The sequence below is a fragment of the Marmota monax genome, unplaced genomic scaffold (genome assembly GCF_021218885.2).
Source record: "Marmota monax isolate L192 unplaced genomic scaffold, Marmota_monax_Labrador192_F-V1.1 WCK01_AAM20220418_F8-fsc00062, whole genome shotgun sequence".
Classification (NCBI taxonomy): Eukaryota; Metazoa; Chordata; class Mammalia; order Rodentia; family Sciuridae; genus Marmota; species Marmota monax.
The window spans coordinates 9,908,921-9,936,846 of NW_026695221.1; the positions used below are offsets into that span (position 1 = coordinate 9,908,921).

At 38.1% G+C, this 27,926-nt stretch overlaps 2 protein-coding genes and 1 pseudogene across 2 annotated transcripts; 1 reads left to right on the forward strand and 2 right to left on the reverse strand.

Annotated features, from left to right (window-relative positions):
* The first annotated feature begins 745 nt into the window (after nt 1-745).
* Nucleotides 746-2,354, forward strand: Pate2 (prostate and testis expressed 2). Its single transcript, XM_046432690.2, has 4 exons — nt 746-797; nt 948-971; nt 1,438-1,566; nt 1,903-2,354. The coding sequence occupies exons 1-4, from the start codon at nt 746-748 to the stop codon at nt 2,037-2,039; spliced, it is 342 nt and encodes a 113-aa protein (XP_046288646.1). The 3' UTR covers nt 2,040-2,354.
* An 8,601-nt stretch (nt 2,355-10,955) lies between these two features.
* LOC124085109 (centrin-3-like) lies at nt 10,956-11,615 on the reverse strand (annotated as a pseudogene).
* A 5,231-nt stretch (nt 11,616-16,846) lies between these two features.
* On the reverse strand, nt 16,847-19,767 carry Pate1 (prostate and testis expressed 1). The gene is made up of 3 exons (XM_046432691.1): nt 19,716-19,767; nt 18,218-18,340; nt 16,847-16,980 (listed from the first exon to the last, which is right to left on the reverse strand). The coding sequence occupies exons 1-3, from the start codon at nt 19,765-19,767 to the stop codon at nt 16,847-16,849; spliced, it is 309 nt and encodes a 102-aa protein (XP_046288647.1).
* Between the last annotated feature and the right edge of the window lie 8,159 nt (nt 19,768-27,926).

Sequence of the window (27,926 nt, forward strand, 5' to 3'; positions counted from 1 at the left end):
AGAGTAGAGAATAGAGGAAATGCTGCTCTATTTGAGAGGGTGACATTTGAGCAGGGATCTGAGTGAGCAAGGGGAATAAGGTAGGAAAAGACATTAAAGAGGTGACCATTGCTCAGATTGGGGAAGGATTTTTTTTTTTTTTTTGCTATTAGAGCTTTGAATTTTCTTATAAATATGAAGAGAAACTATTGGAGGACTTTGAGAAGGGGTGTGGCATCTATGATATATAAAGGGTTCTCTGGGTGCTTTGTGGAGAAATAATTGTAAGAGGGCAAGAATAGAAAGCAAGGAGAAAAAAATATGACTATTTCTTGTTCCAGGCAAGAAATAGTAATGGATTAGATTATAATAATGGCAATGGAGATGGAAAAAAATGAACCCAGGTGAGGAGAATGGATGAGATTTGCTATCAAATACCTTACAAGGATGGGGCATAGGAAGCTCTAAAGAACACCTCCCTTATTAAGACCTACAACTCTGAAGTAGGAGCCATCAGGAAGATTGTTTGAGACTCAGGAAGAACACAGTTTTATTTTAATGGGAGGATTTGTGCAAAATCAGAGTGAAAATCCTTTGAACTACTATGAGGGAACCATATTTAGTGTCTTGGTTTTGGGAACATGAAAGTACCATGTGGCCCTGAAATTTTATGATTTTATCATTAAGATGAACAGCCCAAGAACAGATCAAAGGAGAGAACAATCAGCACCTTCCATAGGAAGCTGCACATGACAGAAGTTCCAGAATGTTTCTTCTGTTTCTTCTGGGCACAGCCTTCCTGTTCTGCCCCTATTGGGGTAAGTCTTGAAGATTAACATGGTAGCTTGTGGTTGGTTAAGAGAGGGACAGACCCTGGGGAAGGGGAAGTCTCCAAAATTGGCTCGTGGGGCTTTGATAGATGTCTGTGATATTATGACGAAAGATTCTTTTTTTCCTTCTCTTTACAGCTGAGTTTCAAAACTCTGTAAAAGGTAAGTCCACATCTGGTTTAAAATCCCGGCAGACAGGTCATTTGTGACACGTTTAGGTATAAACCTCCCTTCCATCTTCAGAGAGGGCAAAAATCCACTCTTGCTATAGAATCTTTGGAGTTTTATCTTTTCCCAATCATATTTTGTCCATTTCTTGGAGTAAAGGAGGCTTAAATACCCTTCTTTTCTTCCTTTTACCCATCACTGAATAAAATCATCAGTCTAGATAAAGAGTTTATTACTTGAGGTCCTTGGATAAATTTTTCTGGAACCCCCAACTCCTGAAATGTTATAAAACATTTGGTTTGTGTCTGTAAAGGTTATGTCTCATAAGATTATCAAAGGAGTCCTAACCCAGTAAAGTTAGGAAGCCCTAGGCAATAGCGAGTCCCTGCAAAGAAGATCTCAAGCCCAGAGAAACTTCTCCAGACTGGGTCATCTAAGCACCTCTTTCTGTATCTGGCAGATACTGCAACAGTATGCTATAAATGTAAAACATATCATCTTGGATTCTGCTATGGAAGCATGAAGTCCTGCAACCTGAAGCATAGGCAATTCTGTGCTACCGAGAACTTTTATGTACTCATGAAAAATGGTAATGTGGGTATAAAGGGGCAGGAAAATGACTAACTCTTCTCTTAGAAGCAGTGGTGCTCTTTGGCTTTCACAATGAGTAGGTGACTGGGGTGGATAAGGATGGGTGCTCATGTAGAGGGATGGAAATGATGAACTTTTTCCTAAGACAAAATTGGGTGAAGGGGAGGCTGATATCCCTGACCAGTTAGGGAATAGAATCCATTCTCTAAGTCAGTAATTAGCAGACCTAGTCTCGTAACTCATTTGGGCCTGGAGAAGGTTAGTGAGGATCTAGATAAAAAGGGGTCATTTCAGTTGTATTTTCAGTTGTATTTCCCCTCTTTCACCTCCTCAGGGAAGAGTATGTATCATTATTCAAGATTGTCCTGTATGACCTTCTGTGAGGACATCAACTTCATGAATTTTAATAAGAGGACAGAGCTTATCTGTTGCCAACACAGTAACTATTGCAACCTCCCTGAGGGACTCTAGTTCTACATCATTCCTGGACTTGAGATCTTTCTTTAACTCACTACCTATTTTACCTCTTCCCCAAAGCTTGTATTTTGTTCTCCTCTCCTGGTCAATAGGGAGTGAGAAAGCCAGCTGTACCACTGCAGGCAGGGAGTTTTACTTTTTTCATGCTGCTGCTGCTGTGAATAGGTTCAGACTTGTTTATTTATTATCTCCTATTTGAAAATGCAAATTCATGAACCAAAATTATTCCAAGACTGTCCTGAGAATTCTGAGATCATACTCTATCCTCATCTACACCCACTCCTCTGGGTTGGAACTCTCTTTGAATTAGCCTCACAACTTCCTGACACAGTCATTTTGACCATGGGTTCTGCAGGTACAAGAGAGCTAACCCCAGCTTCCCAAGGTTCGCTGGCAACATGAGTCAAATCTTACTCTGATAGAGCTTTTGGGATGATTTCAGGCCAAAAAACAAGCAAACAAAAAAATGTACAGACATAGGGATAAGGCATCAAGGAAAATTTTAGGGGGACATCAGTCTATGGAAACTGAGATTTGAGAGATAATTTGATGTGAGTGGAATTGGCTTGGATTATCATGGCCTTTGCTGGCCAGGTAACCCTGGGGACATTATTGAATTAGGTGATTGGACTGGGAATGGAGGCCTTGTTCAAAGATCACTACTCAGTTTCTTCTTATGGGAATAAGGAAAACATACAAATGGCCTTCAACAGTAGGTAAAGATGATAGAATGCAGAGAGATAGCATGGAGAAGTGTTTGGGTAACAAAGCACCCTGTTTAAGATGAAGTCATGAGTAAGCTAAGCTGAAGATGTTAAATAGCAGAAAGATAATGGAAGGAAGAGAAGCAGGCAAACATTGAGCAAAGCAAATAGAAACCAAGCAACACTTATGTGGGCAGAAGCACAGCTGTGGGCAAGATGGAACAGCTTTGGATACAAAATAACCCTAGCATTTCTCTCTTTAGGAGGCCCACTGTAGTCCTTGATCCTGGATTCCCATGAGCCTTTTCTCTATTATGCCACATGAAGTTCTTAAGTGAACTGCCTCTCTACTTGAGAAGTGATGTTTACCCTTTGTTTTGATCTGTGCTGGAGAATGCATCTTTTCTAAAGAATTCTCAATTTGAATTTTACAGGGTCAGAATAAAAAAAGACAGAAGACAACTTTTTCAAAATAGGCAAGCAGATTGCAAAAGCCAATGTAACATAATATTTTGAGTTTAAGGCATGGACTCCTGATGTATGTGGGCCCTCTTACCCTTTGAATCATGGGGATGGGAGAGGTCAGTCTAGTGGGGTAGAAGAGGTAGGGGAGGAGAGAGAATGTGTAGGGAGCCAGAGAGAGGGAGAGGGGGGAGAAAAGGGAAAGGGAGAGGAAGAGGGGAAACACATTATTTCACTTTGTGTTTCAAACTTTAAAACTACTTCTGAATCAGCTGGGCATGGAGCACATGCCTATAATCCCAGTAACTTCCAGTAACCTGGAAGACAGATGCAGGAAGATTGCAAGTTCTTGGCCAGCCTCAGTAACTTTTGAGACCCTTTCTCAAAATAAAAACTAGAAGTGTTCGGAATGTACCTCAGTGGTTAAGCATCACTGGGTTCAATTCTCAGTACTGCAAATAGAACAAAACAAAACAAAGCAACAATTCTGAATCAACGTAGTGGATGGTTTTGATTTGATTTTAGTGTCTACTCTTTAGTGTCTTTCTCTTGATTAGTATACCCAACTCCATTAAGTGTTGGTTTATGGTAACTCATAGTTATTTACTTCTCTGGAGACTTGCATTCTGCTAAACAGGAGTTGCCTTAATGGGCAACTTGAATGAGGCAAGAAAAATAAATAAATAAATAAATAAATAGAAGTGAAGAAACAAGCTTCAGAGAATTGTCAGTAATAAAAGTATAAAAGTGGAACAACCAAGATTGTTTGAATCAAATGTGATAACATTCATATATCGAAATATATTGAAATACCATGCCTCCACAAGAGATGATAACATTAATGCAAATTTATCAACACAAACTCATGTTAAAATATATTCAGTGAAATTTCTACTATCTACCTACCCATTATCACATTTCTCTCAATCAACCACACTTTTTATTCACCAAAATTTTAACAGTAGAGAATTCTGGCTTTTAGATATATTATCTAGTCCTAAAAATGGGGTGGATGCTCTTTTCTAGAATATGCTTATTTATTTGTTTAGAAATGAAATCAGGAAAAAAGACCTTACAAAAATACAGATATTGGAATTAGCAGACTAGATTAAAAAATCTTGTGAATATTTTCAAGGACTTAAAGGAAATGAGTGAACAGACAGGGAATCTCAAGAGAGAGAGCTAAAAATATTTTTAAAAATTTACCAAAGATCTCCTGTAACAGTCTTGTTTTGAATAATTCACATTTTGGTTCATTTTTCTTTTTTGATTTTTAAATAGGAATATAAAGTAATTTGAAAATAGGCTAAAAACTAAGTAGAAGGCACAGTAATTTAAATAGCATAATTTTGTATTAACAAATCTGACCTGTCAAGGTGGAAGACATGCTTATCTTTTTTTGCAGTTAGGATATTGTTGGTAATTTTACAGGCTTGATATATAATAAAATCATTAGTCATGTCTCACGTATAACAAAGATACTGTTACAAGAGGAGTTGTGGTTACAAACTCTTTATCAGCAGATGCAGAAAAAGCATCTGGAAAAGGATATTATTTTTTCACAACAAAACACTCAATAAACTAGAAAGAACAGAAGATGTCTTCAACTAAATCAAAGGTTTTTATGAAAAAAACATAGTTAACACAGTTAAGGTAGAAGAGCAAGTACTTTACACCTGTAATCAGAGACAAAGATTTCTTCTCTCAAGGTATGGTACTGGAAGATATCTACCTAGGACAAGAAAGCAAAACTGGGCTCCTTAGTTAAAAACAAACAAACAAACAAACACCAACCAAGAAAACAAAAAACTGCAATGAGCTATCATTTCATATCCATTAGGATGGCTATTGTCAAAAATAAAACAATAAAACAGAAAATAACAACTGTTAGGAAGGATGTAGAAAAGTTGAAATTCTCATGCACCCACTTTGGGAAATAAGAAAATGAGCATTGTAAGCCTAAAACAGGCAGAATAAAACATAAGCCAAACTTAGAGAAGAAATCAATTAACTGGATCAAGAACAGAAAAGCTGAGATCAAACAAAACAAGTCAAAAGCTTGTTCTTTGGAAAGATTTTTAAAAATGATAAACCTCTAGCCAGGCTAATTAAGAAAAAGAGGAGAGTGAGAGTGAGAGAACATAAAGTAACAGTATGAGAAATAAAAAGATGGTTGATTGCTGATTCCAATTTCCTTAAGAGGGTAATAAGGGAGTACTACAAGTGACTCCATGCTCACAAATTTAATAATGTAGATGGAATGAACAAATCACTTCTATTGGAGACATCAGTATGAGCTTATATCAATTTGGTATAGACGCAGATGGATGTATATAGAAAAATTTATAAATATGTACATTTATATGTTATACAAATGTTTATCTCCTTGCATGTCAAATGAGGGTCTAGGTATAGTGCTATTAAGAGTAATGAGCACCCTTAACCCTCAGACCTTGGTTTCTTTATTTTTTTTTTCACACCTTGGTTTTTAATATCATTCTCCAAAAGAAAAAATCAGAGGTTCTTGGAGAAATAGTTGCTGCTAGGAATGGAGCAGCAAATTAAAATGATGAGTCTGAAAACATGATGGAGATATATCAAAGGGACAGGGAAACAAATGGAGAGATCTCCCAATGGCCTAAAAGTAAAAAAAGTTGAACAACAACCTAAATATATGAATTCAATAAATACCTGTGAGTTTAAATGATAAAAATAAGTAATTGAGAAACAACAAAAAGAAAGAAATGAGGGGAGAGTGGACAAATCTGTATGTAGAAAAATTTCAACTAATTTATGTAGATACACCCCCATATTTAACCAAATGTAACTTGAGCCCTTAAGCATGGGCTGTGCACAGTGACATCCAAAAAGCATAGTGTGAAAAGTGTGGAGGGGGTCTCTACCGTAGTAGAAAAACCTGACAAATTCTCTCAGCCGGATGACCAAGACTGAGTGATAGATTATATAATAAGCTATGTCAATAGTTCCCTTCATATGGTTGGAAGAAAATGGTTTTGTTCATTTAGTCTTCTTCCCAAGAATACTTATCGCCAATACAACCATGAGGAAGCTGTTAGATGAACACAAACTATTTGATCAATATTTTTCAAAACTGTTTAGGTCATGAAAGACAAAAATGATCTAAAAAACCATGATGTCTCAAGGAGCCTAAGGAGACAAAACAACTAAATGTAATGCAGTTGTCCTGGACAGAAAAAGGACATGAGGTGACACTAGGAAAATATGAGTAAAATATTTACTAAGATTAAAATCATGTATCAATATTGGTTCATTAATCATGACAAACATACCACAGTGAGTCAGGATGTTAACAACAATGGGTACCTTGGTGCAGGTGTAACAGAACTGCCTGTACTATCTTCACAATTTATTTGAATTTAAAACAGTTCTAATATATGGACTAGTTCTAATATATGGAGTCAACAAGAAGTTAAAAATCTTTAAAGAATGGCTGAACTTTGGTTTCAGTAATCCCAGGGCTCCAACTTCAAACATACAAGTTTTTTTTTTAGTAGAATCAATAGAATATTAAAATTTATATGAACTCTTAAGAGATCACAAATAGTCAAAACTTCCTTGAAAAGGTAGAACAAAATTGGGATCTCATGGCTCCTGATTTTAAAACTCATTACAAAGCTCTAGTAATTGAAACAATATGGTATTGGCATAAGATGAATGTATAGAACACTGTAATAGAATAGAAGTCAATAAATAAGCCTTTGCATATATGTTCAAATGATTGTCATCTTAGCATTAAAACCATTAAATGGAGAAAAATACAGTCTTTTCAATAAATGTTGGGAAAACTGGATATCCATATGCACAAGAGTGAAGTTAAATCCTTATTTCATACCATATGTGAAAACTAACTCAAGATGGATCAAAGGTTCAAATAAGAGACATCAAATATAAAACTCATAGAAGAAAACATGAGAGAAAATCTTCATGACATTGTATTTGTCAATGATTTATTTGAATATGATGCCAAAAGTATAGGATAGTAGATAAATTGGACTATATCAATATTAAAAACTGCATTTAAAGGACAAATTTAACAGAATCAACAGAAAAGACAACTCATGGAATGGAAACTCATGTATGTGATGTGAGTGATATCCTGAATATATAAAGAATTTCTACATTTCAGCAACATAAAATAAACAATCTGATTAAAAACGGATAAAGGAGCCAGGTAGGGTGGCATATGCCTATAATCCCAGTGGCTTGGAAGGCTGAGGATCAGGAGTTCAAAGCCAGTCTCAGCAAAAGTGAGGTACAAAACAACTCAGTGAGACCCTGTCTTTAAATAAAATACAAAATAGGGCTGGGGATGTGGCTCAGTGGTCAAGTGCCCCTGAGTTCAATTCCCAGTAACATGCCCCCACCAAAAATGTACAAAGGTCTTGAGTAGATATTTCTCAAGAAAATATGTGTGGTGAATAAACATAGGAAAAGATGCTTAATATCACTAATCATTAGAAAAATGCAAATCAAAAACACAGTGAGAATGTGGGCCTTTGTGTGGCTCATACTCTAGATCTGTGGTTTTCTTGGGAACACCAGGAACAATTTTGCTCCTCAGTTAAAAACAAACAAAAAACCAACAGTGAGCTATCATTTCATATCCATTAGGATGGCTATTGTAAATACAAAACAAAACAAAACAAAAAAACCCCACAAAATGGAAAATAGCAACTCTTAAGAAGTATGCAGAAAAGTTGAAACTCATGCATTTTTTTTGTTGGAATGTAAAAATTTGTAGTAGCCTATGTAAAACACAGTGTAGCAAATTCTCAAAAAATTAAATAGAATTAGAAGATGACTCACAATTCAATTTTTGGAAATATATGTAAAAGAATGTGAGAATTATAGTGGTTAGTTACTAGAGGCCAGGGAGAGAATGGTAGAGAAAGGATGGGGAGAGATTGCTTAAAGGGTACAAAGTCATGGCTAGGTAGGAGGAATAAGTGTTGGTGGTCTATTATACAGGGGTGATAATAATTAACAACATTGTATGATACAAATAGCTAGAAGGTGGATTTTTTTCTAGATTTGCTTTAATGTTTTATTCTTCAATTTCCTGGAAATCAATATATTTTATGATCAAGACACAGAAGGCAATCATCAGTATAAGTAATAAAATTTTTAAATTTTGATTACTGTGTGTTGCTTTGAATATAATTACTATTGTAACATTGATTTCACATTCAAATTAAGTTCTACTCAATGTGAAAAATTACCTTGTTTTCCAGAGAATTCTTCGAAATATCACAACTGTTCTAGTAATCCCTACTAGTTTTCTATTAAATTTCTAGTGGATAAATCTTAATATAATCCTCTAGGAAGCTCACAGCATTTACAGTGCCTCAAATTATATTAAATTTAAGACAAAAAGTTTTTTAAAAAGACACTGAAATATACAACCCAACCTTCTTCCCAAGAGAGCTCATATAATCAGGAACCACATTAGTAAAGGCCTAGAATAGATATCACTTTTCTATGACCTATCTACCATATCATTTGTTTCTCCTTAACAAAATTTTACAAGGCAGAAGAGCCCTCCCATACCTGGAAAGTCTATCTGCTGTTTCCCGGTGAATCACAGAATCACAGAATTTTTTTTTTTGGATGATAATAACTTTTAAAAATTTTTTAAAACTTCATTTATTTATTCTAGTTTGTTATATATGACAGCAGAATGCATTTCAATTCATAGTACACAAATAGAGCACAATTTTTCATATCTCTGGTTGTACACAGAGTAGAGTCACACCATTCGTGTCTTCATACATGTACTTAGGGTAATGATGTCCATCTCATTCCCAACCCCCCTGCCCCCACCCTTCCCTCTCCTTTGCCCTATCTATAGTTCCTCCATTCATCCCATGCTCTTTCCTGCATCCACATTATGGATCAGCATCCTCATATCAGAGAAAATATTCAGTATTTGGGTTTTTTGGGATTGGCTTACTTCACTTAGCATAATATTCTCCAACTCTATCTATTTGCCTGCAAATGCCATGATTTTATTCTCTCTTAGTGGTAAGTAATATTCCATTGTGTACATATATCACTGTTTCTTTATCAGTTCATCTACTGAAGGGCATCTAGATTGTTTCCACAATTTAGAAATTGTGAATTGTGCTGCAATAAACATTGATGTGGCTGTGTCACTATAGTATGCTGCTTTTAAGTCCTTTGGGTATAGACTGAGGAGTGGGATAGCTGGGTCAAATGGTGGTTCCATTCCAAGTTTTCTAAGGAACCTCCATACTGCTTTCCATATTGGTTGCCCCAATTTGCAGTCCCACCAGCAATGTATGAGTGTACCTTTTCCCCCAGATCCTCGCCAACACTTATTGTTTGTATTCTTGATAGCTGCCATACTGACTGGAGTGAGATGAAATGTTAGAGTAATTTTGATTTGCATTTCTCTAATTGCTAGATATGTTGAACACTTTTTCATGTTTGTTGGTAGAAAATATGCCCAACACTTCTGAGAAGTGTCTGTGCAGTTCCTTGGCCCATTTATTCATTGGTTTATTTTTATTTTATTTTTTGGTGTTAAGATTTTTTAGTTCTTTATCTATTCTAGAGATTAGTGCTCTATCTGATGTGCATGTGGTAAAAATTTGCTTCCAAGATGTAGGCTCTGAATTCACCTCACTGATTGCTTCTTTTGCTGAGAAGCTTTTTGGTTTGAATCCATCCCATTTATTGATTCTTGATTTTATTTATTGTGCTATAGGAGTCTTATTAAAGCCATGATTCCTGTGTGGGAGCAGCTGTGAGGGGTCCTCTAAACACTTTCAGAGAAACAGTATTCCCACTATTTCAATCCTAGGTCCTGGAGTGACACAGAATGCAGCTTCACTCTAGCCTGCCATCTTGGATCCAGAGTATTGGTAAACCATAACCATATTTATTTCTGTGGCTTACCATTTTATATTTTCATATATTCTAAAAGATCAAAATTTAAATCTTTTATTTTTTCATGAAGTCAGATAATTCAAACTTTATTCATTCAATTAATTTAAGGAAGAAATATTCAGATTTAACTTTCATTCTTAATGTTAACATGCCAAGAGTTCAAGAACAGAAGGATAAGTGGGTCAGACCCATATGCACAATACTTATGCCCTCCAAATTCAAAGACATGACTCTTTAAGAAGAAATGAGGCCTATGTTGAGTCATCTAATATTGAAACAATGTCAAATTTGATGAGATTTTAGTATTGGAAAAAATGTATTATTCTATTACTATTTATATTTTGATCTTTGCTTCAGAAACTAGTAAGAATGTAAAAATATTTTAGAATATTCTATTAAAAAGGTTAACAGATTTTAGAAAGCAAAGTAAAATAGAAAATATGCCCAACTTTAAGATACTAATAAACATTTATTAGTGAAAGTCAAAAGAGTATGCACCAAAAGTAATAATTAATGTTAAATAAAAAATCCTGAAAGAATATATATCATGATTCAATTTTTAAAACTTTTTATAGAAATATATATTATGAATACAATGCTAACCCATTTCTGTACTAACAGCACTGCTTATACAAAGAAATTTAATAGTAAAACATAAATACAGAAGATGCTTAATTTTGGCCCTTTTGGGGAAAAAAAATGGAATAGATTTCTTTTTTAACATTGCTCTCGGTACAAAAATAGAATGGAAGGTAGTAATTGCAACATTCTTAGTGTTTATCCTTGTAATTCTTTAAATGTCACCAGTCATAAGAGCAATGAACTCCTCTTGATTTATTTCTCCACCACAATCTTTATCACATTTCTATCGTAGTCTGAAGTTTATTATCACTCAAAATTTCACCCAATTCTCTTACAACATGTTGCAAATTCCTCAAGCTTATTTTACCTGAAGCATTATCATCAAGCAGTTTAAATGCTGTCTGTATTTTCTTCATGTGGATCTCTTTCCAATATACAGTCTTTCACAACTTCATTAAAATCTTCAAAAGTGATTTTCCCTGTGGCTTCTCTGTCATAATCTTTAAGAATCTTCAGTATCGTCTTTTTTTACATCAAATCTCAAGGCTCGGGGCTGGAGATGTGGCTCAAGCGGTAGCGCGCTCGCCTGGCATGTGTGCGGCCCGGGTTCGATCCTCAGCACCACATACAAACAAAGATGTTGTGTCTGCTGAAAACTAAAAACTAAATATTAAAATTCTCTCTCTCTCTTTAAAAAAAAATCTCAAGGCTCTCATAGCCACTTTTAATTCATGACAATCTATTGCTTCATCTTTGTATTACACAGCTCAAAAACATATTTAGTTTCTCACTTCTTTTCCTCAGAAAGTTCTCTTCTTTTTGTTCTCTTTGTTTTGTCAACTACAAATTTACTGCACAAAGCTAAACTCATTTTCTCATTTTCTCTTCAGAGATGTTCCTCTTAAGAACAATTTTAAACCCCTACCCAATGCATCCTGACTTCCCCATACCTAGATGAGTGGATATTTGAGTGTTATCATCATAAACAAAGGATGTTTGAGATGATGGATAACCTAAATATCTTGGCTTGATCAATTAACAAAGTATAAGTGTACCAAAGCATCACTCTGTACCCCCTTAAAGATATACAATTATTATTTATAAGTAAAAAGGCTTAAGTTTTTCAGTATTAAAAGTAAGAAAAAAGAAAAATTGAAAGCAAGGGCTTGAACAGATATCTGTACATCCATATTTATGTCGCATTATTCACATAAGCAAAAGGTGGAAGCAACTGAAGTGTGTACTGACAGATGAATGAGTAAACAAAAAGTGGTATCTCCTACAATGGAATATTATTTAGCTTTTAAAAAGATGAAAATTTTGGCACATGTTACAACACGGATGAATCATGAAAATAAATGCCAAGTGAAATAATCCAGACACCAAAGATCAAATAATGCATGCATGATTCTACTTATTTGAGGTACCCAGAATGATTGAATTCACAGAAAACAAAAAGTAGAATGTAGTTGCCAAGAAATTAGGTAGAAAGAATGGGGAGTACTGTTTTTGTGAATACAGAGTTTCAGTTTTGCAAAATGAAGGGTATTTGGGAAGTGTTTATCATGAAGATCTTTTCTAAAAGGAAAGTTTGAATTGTCTTCTGGTTTTTGTAATTTTCTGTATTTTTCTTACTTTTATTATCAATGTATCTTCTTAGTTGTTTGTAACATAAATATTATGAGTAAATATTCTAGAAGACTGCTAAGTTTGAATTTTTATATCTATTGTTTCCTACTTCTATGACTTTGACAACTAATTTAATTGCCTCAGGTCTCAATTCCTTGAACTATGAATAATCAAGCAATCCTGACACCTGAAATTCTCATTACTGGATTTTATGGGTTATTGAGACACAAAATTGGGCATGTACAATAGCAATCTGGCTTAAGGAAAAATGGCCAAAAAGAGAACAAACTCAAGCATATCAGGATGGCAGATTTAGATGCAGAAGCATGTAGTTCTGCTAGGTTACGGCCTTTCCTCTGTTGCACGTCTATAGTTTCTCTGTTGCTTTTTATGACTAACAATTTTAGAAGGGAGAGACTAGATTTTTAAATGGAGATTCATCAACAACAAAAAGTTGACAGCTTAATCCTTAAACTCCAATCAAGGGTGTTCCTAAAAGAAAATAATGAAAAATTCTCCAATGGTAAGAACATTTGATTATCCATTTCATCTGGATAGATTTATATTAATTCATGGCTATTTGCTAACAGCTTGGCTGTGTTAAATCCATTACAGCATGAAAAGATTGTGGAATAAGCATCTACTTTGGATAGGTATATTCTACTAATATGTAATTGAATATGTAATTCTACTAATAGTGTTTCTGCCATCACCATTAATTGTGAACTTACAGAATTAATTACTCTCTATCAAGATATTTCACATAGCATTTGTTTTTCCAAGCAATTAACTCATTCACTGTTACCTTGATCAGCCCTGAACAATTGTAAGGGTGCTCCTTATAAGCCTGAAAACTGCAAAAGGGACTTTTGGGGGTCTAGCCAATGCAAGCAAGCCAAGTTAAAGGAAGAACAGGAATGTCCTCACATCCATGGAAATTGCTTATCTTACCATGAACCTTATTACCTGAAGCAACTAGCCTGATGGAATAGTGAAAATATCCAGTGAAATCTCAACCAAACTATGATTTCAGTGTAAATGCTCTAAATAGATTAGAGTGCATCTTATGAGGTGCATTGTGGGCATAAGTAACTAATATTTGGTTTTGCTTTTTCCTATAGTCCAAATACATAGGTCCAAGAATCGAAATGTGGAAATGGGGACACATTTTTCCACCCCTAAAATTTTCATTTTTGCTCATTGGAAGACTTAATTGTGGAGGAAGAAATGTTTCCAATAAGAAATATAACAGTGATTCAGTTGATTTCAAAGCTCGCACAGTATGACTATTTTAGGATCCTGTGCCACTGAAACTATAGGTAGGAAGGGAGGTCTTTCTACTCTCTGAGAAAACTGATCCTGATTGCTGAAGGGGAATTGGAGTGAGGTTGCACAATAAGGTAGAAATGACTATGTCTGGAATACATGAGATTCTCTGAAGGGCTACTGAATTCTTTCTGTGCAATAATAAAATAAATATAAAACTCCGGAATTAACAGAAGGAGGGTGGCTGAATATTTGAATCCTACAAGAATAAAGTTGGCATTATCCCAACAGGTCAATAAACCTTACCTGGTGAGGTTCTGATTGAGAGAAAAGAAAAACAGAATTGGTAAGTAGAAAAAGGAGGCTTTTACAGTCTCATTATTGGTCACAAAGGCAAAGACTGGGCAACTATGCCTCTTTTCCTTTCTTGTCATAACTTTAGTCTTCTCTCTATTTTTTATATAATAATTGGTGGCAACTGACAGGTGGAATTTATTGGATTTGAAAAATATTAACCATTGGACAGGAATTAGTATATAGGCTATTAGAGAAATAGAGATAAGTTTTAAGAATTTTTCTCCTCCTTACTCAGAGAAAGGGTAAGGGTGTCTTTATTTGTATTAAGGATAAATGCATCTTATTAAGCAAAAGCATAAAATTATCTTTCTTTTTAAATAGAGTCCAAATATATATGTTGTGTCTTATAAGATAACCTAACCTTTTTAGGATGCGTATGCTGAAATCATAGTTTAATTGATTAGTGCACAGATGCCAAGTGGCCAAAGCCAAGGCTGCACTGGTTATTAAATGATTGTCACCCATCTTGAAATGCACAGTTATCTGCTCTGCTTTATGATTCTGCCTTTGCAAAGTAGCTGCCTGTTAAGCTGCCAATAAGGAATACAGCAGGGACACTGGAAGGTTGGAGGAAGAGAAAGAAACACATTTCTTCCTAACTCCTGTGCCTCTTGCAGTTCTTCATTAGATTTCAGTGCTACAATGGGTTCCATTTTATGGTCCCCAATCCCACTTCCAGAACCAGCCTCATGATGCTCCCATGGAGATACCAACACCACCTGAACAGTGTCCCTTCCCTCCAGGGATAAACTTAAATTTCTTGGAACCCCTCCTTGGAGCTCTTGTAGGGCCAACAATAACTAAGCAATCCCTCCTCAGATATCTGGGTCTCAGTTCCAAGGGATCCCTCATCCAGCCTTCCAGTAACCTGACCTTTTCCTTGTGTTCCCTTGTTATAGTTAAAGCATCTTCCCAGGGTTTCATAAACTGACTTCCAGACCACTCACGTATAATCAAATTAAGCCTTTATTGAAGCACACCGGTGGTGACTGTCCAGAACATAAAGCTGTTCCCCTGATCAGCCCTGAACAATTGCAAGGGCACTCCTTATAAGCTTGAAAACCGCAAAAGGGATGTTTGTGGGTCTAGCCAATGCAAGCAAGCCAGGTTACAGAAGTGGGAGAGTTCAGTCAGGTGGAGGGGCGCTTAGCCAATCATAATTAGCCCAGTCACCTCAGTTACAAAAACAGAGCCTCATTACCCTAGTTACAGAAACAATGCCCCATTAGGTAGTTACGTGTTCTTAAAGGTTTCTATAGCAAAAGGAAAAGAACATCTTGCCCTGGTCATGACCCTTCTACTTGGCATGGTTGTTTTACAAAATGGAGTTACTAAACAAAATGGAGTCACTTTGGTTTGACTATCACACCCTCAGCCTATGGATTTTAGCTGCTTCCTGAGATTTCTATCTCTGTTGACTAAATGTCCCCCTTTGGCTTTTTCTAACCTCAAATACCTGGTTAACAATTTTTTGTTTTAAAGTCTCAATGAAAATAGAGGGTGAACCAAATAAGGATACCAGTTGTATGACTTTCAGGTTGGTAGGAAGAGAAAATGAACCAAAAGGAATAAAGGATTTATAGACATGCCTCTCACATAGTAATTACCATGTACAGTCTTAGCTATTATTATTCATTCAAGGTCTGAGTCTCCTGTTAGACTATGCTCCATGAGGATAGGGATTATAGCTATGGTATCCTGGCATTGCCTGGAACATGGTATGTTTTGAATAAATATTGTTAAAGTGATTGAAAAATAGTTTGCTTGGGAGAGAAAGAAGGAAAACAATGTGGGTATGCAGAAATGTGATTTTTTTTCCCCAATGGGAATTAATCAGTTTTTGCAGACTTCATTATACCAGTTGGTTAGGAGCCAGACTCATCATATCAATGCTCCAACTCCTCTTTTCTACCAGGGTGCTAGAATTACACATTGTGGAGTGTGTGAGAGATGGAGGTGGGGTGGGAGAGGCATGTACTCATGGCGTATCTGTCTATAAATGTTATTATGAAATGTCTGATGGCCAGATCTAAATGGCATCCTTGACTTCACATCTCTCAGCTTCTTCTGTGCCATGCTTCAGGCACGTGAATATTTGCATTGCTGCTTGTGGTCTCATCTCCTTGGAAGCCTCCTGTAGCTCTTCTCTGTCTAGGGCTTGATGCTCTTCATAAGTTTGCCAGGGAATCTGGTATTGGCACATTGTCTAGAACATCACAGATTTCTTCTCTTTTGCATCTTCAGCCCCCAGTCAGAAAGAATGGCCCAGTCATTCCCCAATCACTCTAGAAGGCAGGATTTTTTTCTCTTTGTGTCTCTTGTACAAGTTCCTCTCTATGTCTAACCTTCTTGATGTAGGAATAGCATTTATATACAAAATCTAATAACACTCAAACTCTTTTCACTTTGCCACATTCTTCCTGATGAAGCCAGTTTTATATGCTTTAATTTGGTGGGATAAGAAAGATGATACAAGGGGAAAAATGGAAAAAAATTAAAATATCCTGCCAAAGAAGGAAGAAGAGAAGCACAGAAAAGAATAAGAGAATGCCTTTTAAAATTTAACTATTCCTAGCACTTGGTAATATAGTGGAAGTACTAGGTTTTGTAGCAACATGAAAGATATATTGATCTTACTCTCAAGTTTTTTTTTCATTCATTTATTTTTTAAAATTCCTGGTAGCAGAGCAGAGACTCTAGAGAAAAGGAGAGTTTATTCTTTCACAGGCAGAAGGCAAAGCCATGTGTTTGCAATCCTCCTCTGCAGCGTGGCTTTGTAGGAAGTCATTGTGGAGAGGCTGAGACAACAATAACACCCAATTGTTGGAGCCACAGAAGGACCTGAAGCTTTTAAATGTTTTCATTGCACAGGTCGTAGCTTCGGCAGCACCTGAAGTTCACCAGATAGGTGCTCCACTTTATGTTTTCCACGTTAGCACAGTTCTTTAGGCAGCCCATGAAAGTTAACCAGGGTTTACCATTCTCTGTAAAAGGGATGAGGACCAGATCAGCAAGTTTGACTCTAAGGCTTCTGCAAAAATATTTCTCTCCAGCCCTATACCAGCTGTAGGGATTCTGACCATGGAAATATACAGAGAAGTGTCCCTCGGGTGAGCAAACTCCTGGGGGGGGTGAACATGCACTCTGTCTCCCACCCTCAGGATACCCTGCAGTTTCTCCTAGGAACTAGTAAAAATAACTAAATACATGTGCAATGTCTAGCTGCTATGGCAATGCCCTGCTTGAAAAGGCTCTGTGCTAGAGTCTGATATGCCTCAACTTTGATCTAAGACACACAGCTCCTGGGAATAATATAACTCTCTTGTTAGATAACCACAATGTTTCACTAAGCCTAAACCTGTCCACATAACAGTAACTTTATACAATGGACTTTCTTGAGAGCTACACAAAACTCCTAACATTGCAATTTAGTATGTAACTGAGGAATAAGCTGCATAATGTTACTGAGTCTATAACTTGCCTAGTAATACAGTGAACAATATGTACTATGCTGCCAATGACCTAAAGTAACCTATTGATATAAATAAAGTTTGGCAGCTTGGCCTCTCTGCCATTCTGCCATCTTTCCTGCCTCTGCATCTAAAAATAAGCTTGTGGAATTCATGGCTGTTTTATTCAAAGGATTAGAAGATGTTGCAAGTTGGGAGCTTCCCCAAAAGAAAAGCAATGATGGAGCAGTTTTTAGAATGTATTGGAGGTGGGGGAGATAGCACAGCAATTCAGGGATTTCCAAAGCTGAAGGTTTCTATTGAAAATCTCAGTAGAAACAAAAGTTACCAAAGCAAAGGTATTGCACAACACAGAAGGTGGGAAACTAAAGAAATCCCGAATCTAGATTTACCCATCAAGGGCCATTTAGCCAACGCCTATTGCTAACACTGTACTCTCTATTTTCATAGGTTATTTCCATTCAGGCATAAAGACAAAAAGCCTCCCTCTTCAATAACAATTAGATATTCTCCAGTGGACATATATTGTGTGTTTCCTTTTGTCTCCATTCAGTCTTCTCAATAATCTTCAGATTTCTATAAGTACTCTTTCATTATCTGCACATGCCACCCCCAGTGACCTCCTCCGTCTGTTTCTCGTTATGATATATGACAAAGGTAAAGTTTTAGTTATTCCAAGCAGGAGACTGCCTCGTTGCCATCATGTCCTATTTCCTCTATCACATCTCTCTTTCCTCAATCCACAACTTACTTTTGAACATCCTCCCAACTGTGCAGGCCTCATCTGTGGTTGCCGTACATATTCCTCTTCCTCTAGAGCAGTTTTCTCCAGGGAACTGGAGGTGACACATCCTACATTGAATAACTTCCATAGCTTCATAAGAGAATAGGGAAACATAAGTGAGAGATGATGGTGCTGTCATGGAAGGACCCACCTTCCTTTTTAAGTTTGAAGTCTGCTTGGAGCCAGAGGGCTTTGCCAGAGCCCCATAAAGCATGAACCCTTATTAAAATAGTTTAAGAAAAGAGAGTAAGTGAAGTTTATGGACTTGGGAGTTTGACTTGAAAAACATGCAGAAACAAAGAAAGATAAGTAAGGAAAAGAGAAACTCATCAAGACTGAGATGACCAGATTAGGTCCTCTTCATACTCACTGGAATAATCTTCATCAACAATTATTTCATCTGTGTTGGCAAAGAAAAATAAAAGAAATCTGTGATTTTGCCTAAGATTTACCCCCGAGTATAGCCCTAGCCGTCTCTCTCCTCAGGGCCCATTTTGTACTTTTAGCCTGGAGCCATGCTAGGTTCTCTCTGTCCCTCCAAAGCTTAGTCACCTACTCATACCTTGCACCTTGCACCTTGCACCTCTTCTGTCCTTTCAGTTCTCTTCACCACATTAGGGCTTCTCAGATTCCCCTACTCATCCCTATAGGGTACAGGACAGACCAGAAAGGTGAGGATAAATGCACATTTTTTTAAACTTCATTCTCTTCTTTCCAATTAACTCTGTGTGGCATTCTTACAGATGCATGCCTCGAATGTGACAATGGGGACAAGCATCTGAATTCATGAAGTTGCTATACTTTATCTTTGGACAGCTAGGTCTGTAAAGTCTACCTTCCCCTCCCCCTGTCTCTTTCATTTAGCCTTGTTGGTGGTTACTAATGTTGTTTTTCCAACTCTAAAATTATCTCCCATCCTAGTTCTGTCCTGTTGAAAGAAGGGATTGGGTATTGAAACTCAAGGTCTTTCGTGGCTTCCTTTCAACCTTCAGTGCCCACCCAGCCCCACTCATCCCCTCTCTTCCTGCCTTCCTCCTTTCATCCATTTCTACTCACCTGGGGTTTTACCAAATGACAATGACCCAGATAGTACTGTTGAAGAAAATAAAAAAGAGAGAAGCATTCTCTGCAGATCTCATTTTCCAAACCCCATCTCACAGTTTCTGTGATAATCCTCTTTTTTTTTTTGTGGTGCTAGGAATTAAACCCAGGGCCTTGTGCAAGTGAGGCAAGCAATCTGCATCCCTAGCCCTGTGATAATCCTCTCTATTGCTCTGTAATCCATCTATTTCCTTCTATAAATGGAAGGCTATAGTTTTGGTTAAGGTCCCAGAGAATTAACACACTGTAGGTATAGGCATGGCATAGAGTGAAGCTCATCATGCTTGTCACCACAGAGAATCTCTGTCATGGGAGGTCACTCCTAATCCCCACTTCTCACCAGCAGTTGGCCTTAGAGACTCACCCCTAAGCCAGCAGAGCAAGATGAGGAGTCCCAAAAGGGGGTGCTTGTCCATTTTGGAGGGAGAGAGGCCCAGGTTAGGACCTAAAGCTTCTGTGAGGACCTATTTATACACTTGCAAGTTGAGCTTCCCCAGGAAGGATTGGGGGAGGGGACACTGTGGAAGTCCTTGGAGGGCATGTTCTGCTCCTGAGGAAACTAGTAGCTCTGCAGTTTCTCTTCTTGGTAACTTGAGGGAAGAAGACCTGGCTAAAAAAGTCCTGGATCCTATTTGTTCCAGTCTTACCACTCAGGATTTTTGATGCCAAGTTTTATGTTCTTTTCAGTCTCTGGCATTGTGAAAGGGCACAGGATAAATCAGAGCTGGATGTGTGAGATTCAGAGTGGTTTACACCAAGTACCCACTAAACCTGAGGAAATACATAAGTATAAATAATTAGAATGTGGCAAGGCAAAAAGGAGGCTGAGCACAGACACTCAAAAATTGTATCTAGGGAATGGAGAAGAGAGGAGATGGAAAGGTTAGGCTCACGGGTCATGACAGGGAACTTTCCTGAGGGGACTAAACTTTCCCACTGTCAACCAACTCAGAAGGAAGCAGATCCTAGTGTAGAAGATAAGGAGAAGGGAAATGCTTCCCTTTCTTGGTGTTTCATGGTGGTCAGGACTTAGATTTTAGTCAGGTGAGAGGTTTATCAACCTTTTCCTGGAGGGAGATAAGCATGTCCCTCTCACATTATGTCAGGCCAGGTTACTAAGCAGAGGGCTTGCTGAACCTCCTCTGGAGGGGATTGAAATTGCATATTTAAAGAAATGTAACTATATCTCATTCTAAGTTCTCTGTTAGTTTCCTTCAGTTACCACAGTAAATTGTAATGAACTTTGTTTAGTTTGTGTGGTTATTGTGGACAACTGAGGGAAGGGTTCATGCCCATACCTAGGACAATAAAGCAACACAGAGGAGGAAAACAGGTAGAAATAGGGCATAACATGGTGTTTAGAAAAGTGGAACAGTGATCTATGCCAGATGTTGGGTAAAGTGAAAGGCGATGACAAAATGGATGTGCAGAAATTTTTGGATTCATGTTGTTTTGGAAGCTATCATGTGTGAAAGGAGTAAGCTGGCATTTCTAAACAAAGAGGAAGACAGGTACACACTAGGTAACTGCTTACCTGGAGGCTCCTAGTATCTTAGTGAAGCTTTGAAGTGTCACCATTTTTTAAAATACCTTTATTTTATTTATTTACTTTTATGTGGTGCTGAGGATTGAACCCAGGGCCTTAGCACTTGCTAGGCAAGCACTCTATCACTGAGCCATAACTCTAGTCCCACGGTTTTTTATATAATACACATACAAAGGCACATGCATCACACACACACACACACACACACACACAAAACCAGCACTGATTTTTGTGTTCTGCATATTCACCAGAAGCCCTTTCCCTTTGCTTCCTCTCAATTGCCCTGAATTATAACATTTACTCTTGCATTTTTATATTCTATTCTCCTATCTGTTGAAATCTTCCCTTCTTTCCTCCCAGGAATTCCACATTTAATCCTTTGTCTAATGGCAGTCCTCAAAAAAGGAAGAAAGGTTCTCTTCCTCTACTTTGTCAAAAAGGAATTCCTCACCTAATCACACATCTGTGATATTATTACACCACTTTTTTGACAGCTGCTGTCATGATCCAACCTGGAATCCTTGCTTATAGCTAAGTCCTATTTTATTGACTTGCTTTTCCCCTAAAATCTCCCCCAAATTATGCTTCCTATCTTATTAGCTCTAATCCTTGATTGTTAAAATATTCCTACTCTGTTCCTTTTCAGACTCTAATCCTTTTTTCTTTTTACTTTTAGGTATTTCAAAGTAATTCTAATTCTTGTGTCATAAATTTCAGACCCATGACTAAAAAGAATTCAGGAATCCCCTTTTTCCTATTGTTCCAAACCCTATTTAAGACCATAAGGCCTCCCTCCCTAATAGAGAGTTCTGAAGGTATATTTAGTTCAAGAGAGTGATCTCAGAGTTGTACTTCAACTCTGAGAAAGACTAGTTAGTTAATTGTGACCCTATGTGTTGATCAGAAGATGTTCAAATTATGGGCAAAGATCTTTAGTTTGTATCTCCAGTTTTATGCATGTCAATAAAAAGAATATTTTTTGGATGGAAATTTACCTTATTTAAAAAATAGATCTACTCTTTTCAGGTAATATAGGAAAATACATGATGAATTTCATTGGTCCCTGAGATGTCTTTACATAATAACCTCTGTGAATAGGTGATGAAGCTGGTAATGAGCAGCAGGATTTGAGGAAGGAGGCCTCAGTAAAGATCCCCCATGTGATAAGGAGAGTAAACTAGAGGAAGAACCACAGTTGCTATTCCAATGCAGCATAGATGACTTTATATTCCTGGAGTTTCCCCAGGGCCCATAGGACTTGTACTAATGATCCTGGGGGTGGGGGAAGAACAATTTTTTTCCCCGAGGCCTTCTTCCTCAAATCCTGCTGCTCATTACCAGCTTCATCACCTATCTGTGGTAAGCCATTCTTATAGACCGTGGCCGCCATTAGAAGATGGCGCCGGCTTCCACTGTGGCCTGTGATAAACAACTCCTTATATGGAGAATTGGCACGCAATCCCTTACCACCCTATGAGAGAGATCCACGTGGCAGCTTGGGATTGGTATGCGGGAGGCTTTATTAGGCTGTGCTTGGGCGCTCGGCGGGGGGTCGCTAGAAGATGATACATGAATCAAGGCCTGAATAAACTGCTGAAAGAAGAATCCTGTGTTGTGTTTTCCCTTGCCGGCGAGGCGTCGCGACAATTGGTGGCCCGGACGGGGAATTATATTCCTCGAACCCAGGATCCAGAACTTTCAGCAGTCAGGGTGGTGCACCGGTAAGTTCCCAGGTAAAGTGGGAATCCTCAAGCAAATAGCGGGGCGCTCTCTCTGTAAATAGAGAGCGGGAAAAAGGACGCTCCCCTGTAAAAGGAAGAGAGCGGGGATTTTTGTACTTTCACTTTCTTTATAGCTCTAAAAACATTATGGGCGTTGCTTCTTCAAGCCCAATTTTGTTGGCCCTAGATGGGTTGCTACATTCAAAAGGACTTAAGGTAAAGCAGAGCACTTTGCAAAGGTTTTTGAGGGAAGCTGATACAGCGGCTCCTTGGTTTGCCTTTTCAGGGAGTCTTACGGTTCCCAGCTGGGACAAATTAGGAAAGGATCTGGATTTCGCTCATGAGCAAGGTACCTTGCAGGGTGGCATTATACCACTTTGGAAGTTAGTTAGAGGATGTATAACAGATAGTAAATGCCAAGAAGCTGTGAGTGAGGGTCAGGCCGTTCTTGAACAACTACATGAGGAAAGATCTGAAGGGTCACATAGCGAAGTGGCAGAGAGTATTAAGAATAAGGGTAGTAAAAAGACAAAAGAGCCTAAAAATAAAAATAGGAGAAGGCTCTATCCAGACTTGACCGCATTAAAAACACCTGAGGACACAAGCGGCTCAGAGGGTTCTGAGGACCTTGATATATTGTTACAACAACTACATAAGATAAAAATGAAAAAGAAGAAAAAGGAGACACAGGGCACGCAGGCCTACTGTAAGAAGGGGAAGGGAGTTAACATCGGTCAACAAAACTCTGAGGAAGAGGAGGTAGAATATCTAGAAGAAGATATGGTGCCGATTGCCCCACCTCCGTATGTGGGGGGGAGCCAAGGTTCCGGGAGATCTTTTCATGTACAAGTTTGGAGGACAGTTAATACAGATATGGGACTTGCATACCCTGTATTTCAGGACAATAACAGGGGAAGATATCATGAGCCTTTAGACTTTAAGATAATTAAAACCTTGGCAGAATCTGTCCGCACTTATGGCATAGATGCCGCTTTCACTCTCACTCAGGTGGAGGGACTTACTAGATTTTGCACGACTCCCTCAGATTGGGCTAGTCTAGTCCGCGCTTGTGTTTCCCCAGGGAAATATTAGGAGTCCAAAGTTGGCTGTTTAATGTTTCTGGCAGTACCCAAGACTCGGAGCGAGGTAGGAGACTTAAAATTACTTCACACAATTCACAATTGTTTAATGCTACATTACCCTCCGCAGCAGTCTGTCTCCAATCTCCGTTCCTGTTTCTTTTGGCTAATGTTACATTTCAGGGGATGCTTAATTGTTCTAATATTACCTGTTATTTGTCTGAGTGTTGGAATGGATCCTGGCCTATGGCAGTGATTATGAAAATTCCAACCTTTGTCCCGATCCCGGTTACTGCAGATCCAGAATCTTTTCCTATTGTTGAACTGATTAGAGCCCGTAGAGATTTTGGAATTATGGCAGCTATAGTGACAGCTGTGGCAGTGTCTGCTGCTGCAGCAGTTACAGCTGGAGTAGCCATGGCCAGCCAAGTACAAACTGCTGCCACTATTAATCAGGTTATTCAACAAACATCCACCATACTTGAATCTCAAAGTAGAATTAATCAACACATTTTATCTGGGATTTTGGCTGCTAATCAAAGGATAGATCTGCTTCAAGCTCAAGTTGAGGAATTGTCTGACCTAGTACATTTGGGTTGTATTGATCAACGTGCACATTTATGTATAACCTCTGTCAGATTTAATGATTCCAGGAATGCCTCCCGCATCATCGGAGAATATCTATCTGGAACCTGGTCCATGGAAGCAGAAAACTTGATCCAGTCTCAACTAACTCAGATTGCTGTTCTGAATAGCACCCGTGTCGAACCAGTGACTTTGGGTCAATTCACCAGTTGGCTATCCTCTGCCTTTTCCTTTTTTAAGGAATGGGTGGGAGTGGGCATTTTTGGTGCTATGTGTTGCTTCGGTGTTGTGCTTTGTTTGTGGCTTCTCTGTCGCCTTAAAACTCGCCATGCGCAAGAGAAGGCTATGATCGTACAGGCTCTTGCGGCCTTAGAAAATGGCATTTCTCCACAAATCTGGCTTGCACATCTTAAACAGTGATTTCTGGGCATGGCCATTGCACCCCAAGTTAGTTTCACATTGCACTGGGATTGGCATGTCCTCTTCCTTATTCTCTCCCAGTGCTGAATAGCCCTTGCACTCTGCAGGTCTTGTTACCATTGCATGCAGATGGGTTTCAGGACTGGTCTTTCTTCTCAGCTACAGACTCTTTACCTTCCTCTGGGGTTTAGGGATTGTGTTGCCAACTTAATTTTTGTCATTACTACCAGGCTACTTGTGTTATCCTACTTCTCACCGTCGTCACGATGCAGGATGCGAGGCAAAGCACTGCACTTGAGTGATCCCTCAACGGACCTCAAGGAAAGCATGTCCTATTGCATGTGGGTTTGACGTCCACGCCCCGCCCTACGAAAAAAGGCGTCGGCTGATATGGGACCAGGTCTAGGAAAGGGCCCTCCTTAGGACTGAACCATACACTGCAGCCACTTCTGCACAGTGGGATAGGACCTCTACTTTCGCCTGCATTGTTTTATAAAATAGAAGGGGGAACTGTGGTAAGCCATTCTTATAGACCGTGGCTGCCATTAGAAGATGGCGCCGGCTTCCACTGTGGCCTGTGATAAACAACTCCTTATATGGAGAATTGGCACGCAATCCGTTACCACCCTATGAGAGAGATCCACGTGACAGCTTGGGATTGGTATGCGGGAGGCTTTATTAGGCTGTGCTTGGGCGCTCGGCGGGGGGTCACTAGAAGATGATACATGAAACAAGGCCTGAATAAACTGCTGAAAGAAGAATCCTGTGTCGTGTTTTCCCTTGCCGGCGAGGGGTCGCGACACCTATCCACAGAGGTTATTATGTACAAACATCTCAAACACCAATGAAATTTAGCATGTATTTTCATGTACTACCTGTGAAGAGTAGATCTATTATTAAAATAAAGTAAATTTCCATCCCCAAAATACCCTTTTTATTGACAGGCATGATAACACTGGAGATACAAACTGAAGATCTTTGCCCATAATCTGAACATCTTATGATCAACATATAGGGTCATAATTAACTACCTAGTCTTTCTCAGAGTTGAAGTTCAGGCAATGGTCAAATCAGAACATCCTGTCCCTTTCCCCTCAGGCAAGTGAACAGCACAGCTCTGGGTGACTAGAATTAGAAGAAATCTATCCCTCTTGAGGGACTTGAAGGACAGAGGAAATATCTAGACAGCATGTGTGAATCTGAGAAAGACTATATAAAAACTGTCTCTGGGGAGCTTTGTGTGTATTATTTTCTACCATGAGACTTGCCATCCCCTAGGATTTTCTGGGAATCTAATATGTTTCAATTTCTTAGAGAGTTTTTTTCTATTGTGCCAAGGGTTGAAGAAGATATCACAGACATTGAAGTTAGTAGGGAGGTAGATTTAGGATTCAAAAATGAGGAGATAGTCAATAATTTATCCATTATTCCAACAGTAGCATAAATTAAATAAAGTTTCCTGTATTTTTAATGCTGCATCAGCAAATCTAGCTACACCTGAGAATTCTTTCTAAAGGTAACCTCAGCTAGGGAGAAATTAGGGATTCCTCCATTACGTACAATGGCAAATTCACCAAAATATGGAGTCCATGCCCCAAGGCCTCTTTGTAACCTTCCAGTCTGCTCAGCTGGCACATAATTGCCTGTATGGCTATTCTTACTTCATAGTTGTTTAATATTTTCCTCCAGACTATAAAATAATCCGTGTTCAGAGAAGTTATCCTGACAATCTTACCTAAGCAATTTTCCCCTTGTTATTTTCTGTGTGTGTGTGTGTGTGTGTGTGTGTGTGGTGGGGATGTTATATTGGTAAAATAATACCTGGACTAGAAAAGGCATGAAACATACATTCATATCTTAAATTATTTAAAGGAAAGAGTATGAGCTCTAAAATAGATCAAAATATTAAATTTTGTCCATGCCACAGAAAACCCCACACCAAGGGCTCCTTACTAATCACATTCTGTTTTTCCTTTTTTAGCATTATCCTTGAATTTATGGAATCTAGCCATCATTTTATTTTATAATTTATTTTATTCTATATTTTGCCTGCTTTAAATATTGATATAAGTGAAATCATGTACAAGTTCTAGGGATTACTCATGTATTTATATAAAGCTTTATTTTTCTACAATATAATGTTTCATTACATGAATATTATGGCTAAAAATTTTCTAGTGTTCATGGAAAAAACCAGCCAGACATTCAAGAAGCCCCAAAATCCAAAGCATGAGAATGACATTTCAGAAGGAATATTTAGACAGCCGAATAATCAATTAGGAAGAAACTACGTTATTGTGATGATATTTTCAATATGCCAAGGGAAGGTAACCACCAACATTTTCTCTGCATTCAGAGAGAATTTTCTTAAGGGTTAAAGTGAAATAAAGACATTATTAAACATTTTTTTAATTGGTTGTTCAAATCATTACAAAGCTCTTGACATATCATATTTCATACATTTGATTCAAGTGGGTTATGAACTCCCATTTTTACCCCGTATACAAATTGCAGAATCACATCGGTTACACATCCACATTTTTACATATTGCCATACTAGTGACTGTTGTATTCTGTTATCTTTCCTATCCTCTACTATCCCCTCTCCCCTCCCCTCCCCTCCCCTCTTCTCTCTCTACCCCATCTACTGTAATTCATTTCTCTCCCTTGATTTTTTTCCCTTTCCCCTCACATCCTCTTATATGTGATTTTGTATAACAATGAGGGTCTCCTTCCATTTCCATGCAATTTCCCTTTTCTCTACCTTTCCCTCCCACCTCTCGTCCCTGTTTAATGTTAATCTTTTCATTATGCTCTTCCTCCCTGCTCTGTTTTTAGTTGCTCTCCTTATATCAAAGAAGACATTTGGCATTTGTTTTTTAGGGATTGGCTAGCTTCACTTAGCATAATCTGCTCTAATGCCATCTATTTCCCTGCAAATGCCATGATTTTGTCATTTTTTAGTGCTGAGTAATACTCCATTGTGTATAAATGCCACATTTTTTTAATCCATTCATCTATTGAAGGGCATCTACGTTGGTTCCACAGTCTAGCTATTGTGAATTGTGCTGCTATGAACATCGATGTAGCAGTATCCCTATAGTATGCTCTTTTAAGGTCTTCAGGGAATAGTCTGAGAAGGGCAATAGCTGGGTCAAATGGTGGTTCCATTCCCAGCTTTCCCAGAAATCTCCATACTGCTTTCCAAATTGGCCACACCAATT

Coding starts and splice junctions, on each gene's coding strand:
- Pate2 (XM_046432690.2), top strand. CDS start 746: ATGTTTCTTCTGTTTCTTCTGGGCACAGCCTTCCTGTTCTGCCCCTAT. Junction 972..1,437: donor GTTTCAAAACTCTGTAAAAG/GTAAGTCCACAT, acceptor TGTATCTGGCAG/ATACTGCAACAGTATGCTAT. Junction 1,567..1,902: donor TTATGTACTCATGAAAAATG/GTAATGTGGGTA, acceptor TCACCTCCTCAG/GGAAGAGTATGTATCATTAT.
- Pate1 (XM_046432691.1), bottom strand. CDS start 19,767: ATGGACAAGCACCCCCTTTTGGGACTCCTCATCTTGCTCTGCTGGCTT. Junction 18,341..19,715: donor CTTGCTCTGCTGGCTTAGGG/GTGAGTCTCTAA, acceptor TCTCTTATGAAG/CTATGGAAGTTATTCAATGT. Junction 16,981..18,217: donor AGTTGGGAGGATGTTCAAAA/GTAAGTTGTGGA, acceptor TCCCTTTTACAG/AGAATGGTAAACCCTGGTTA.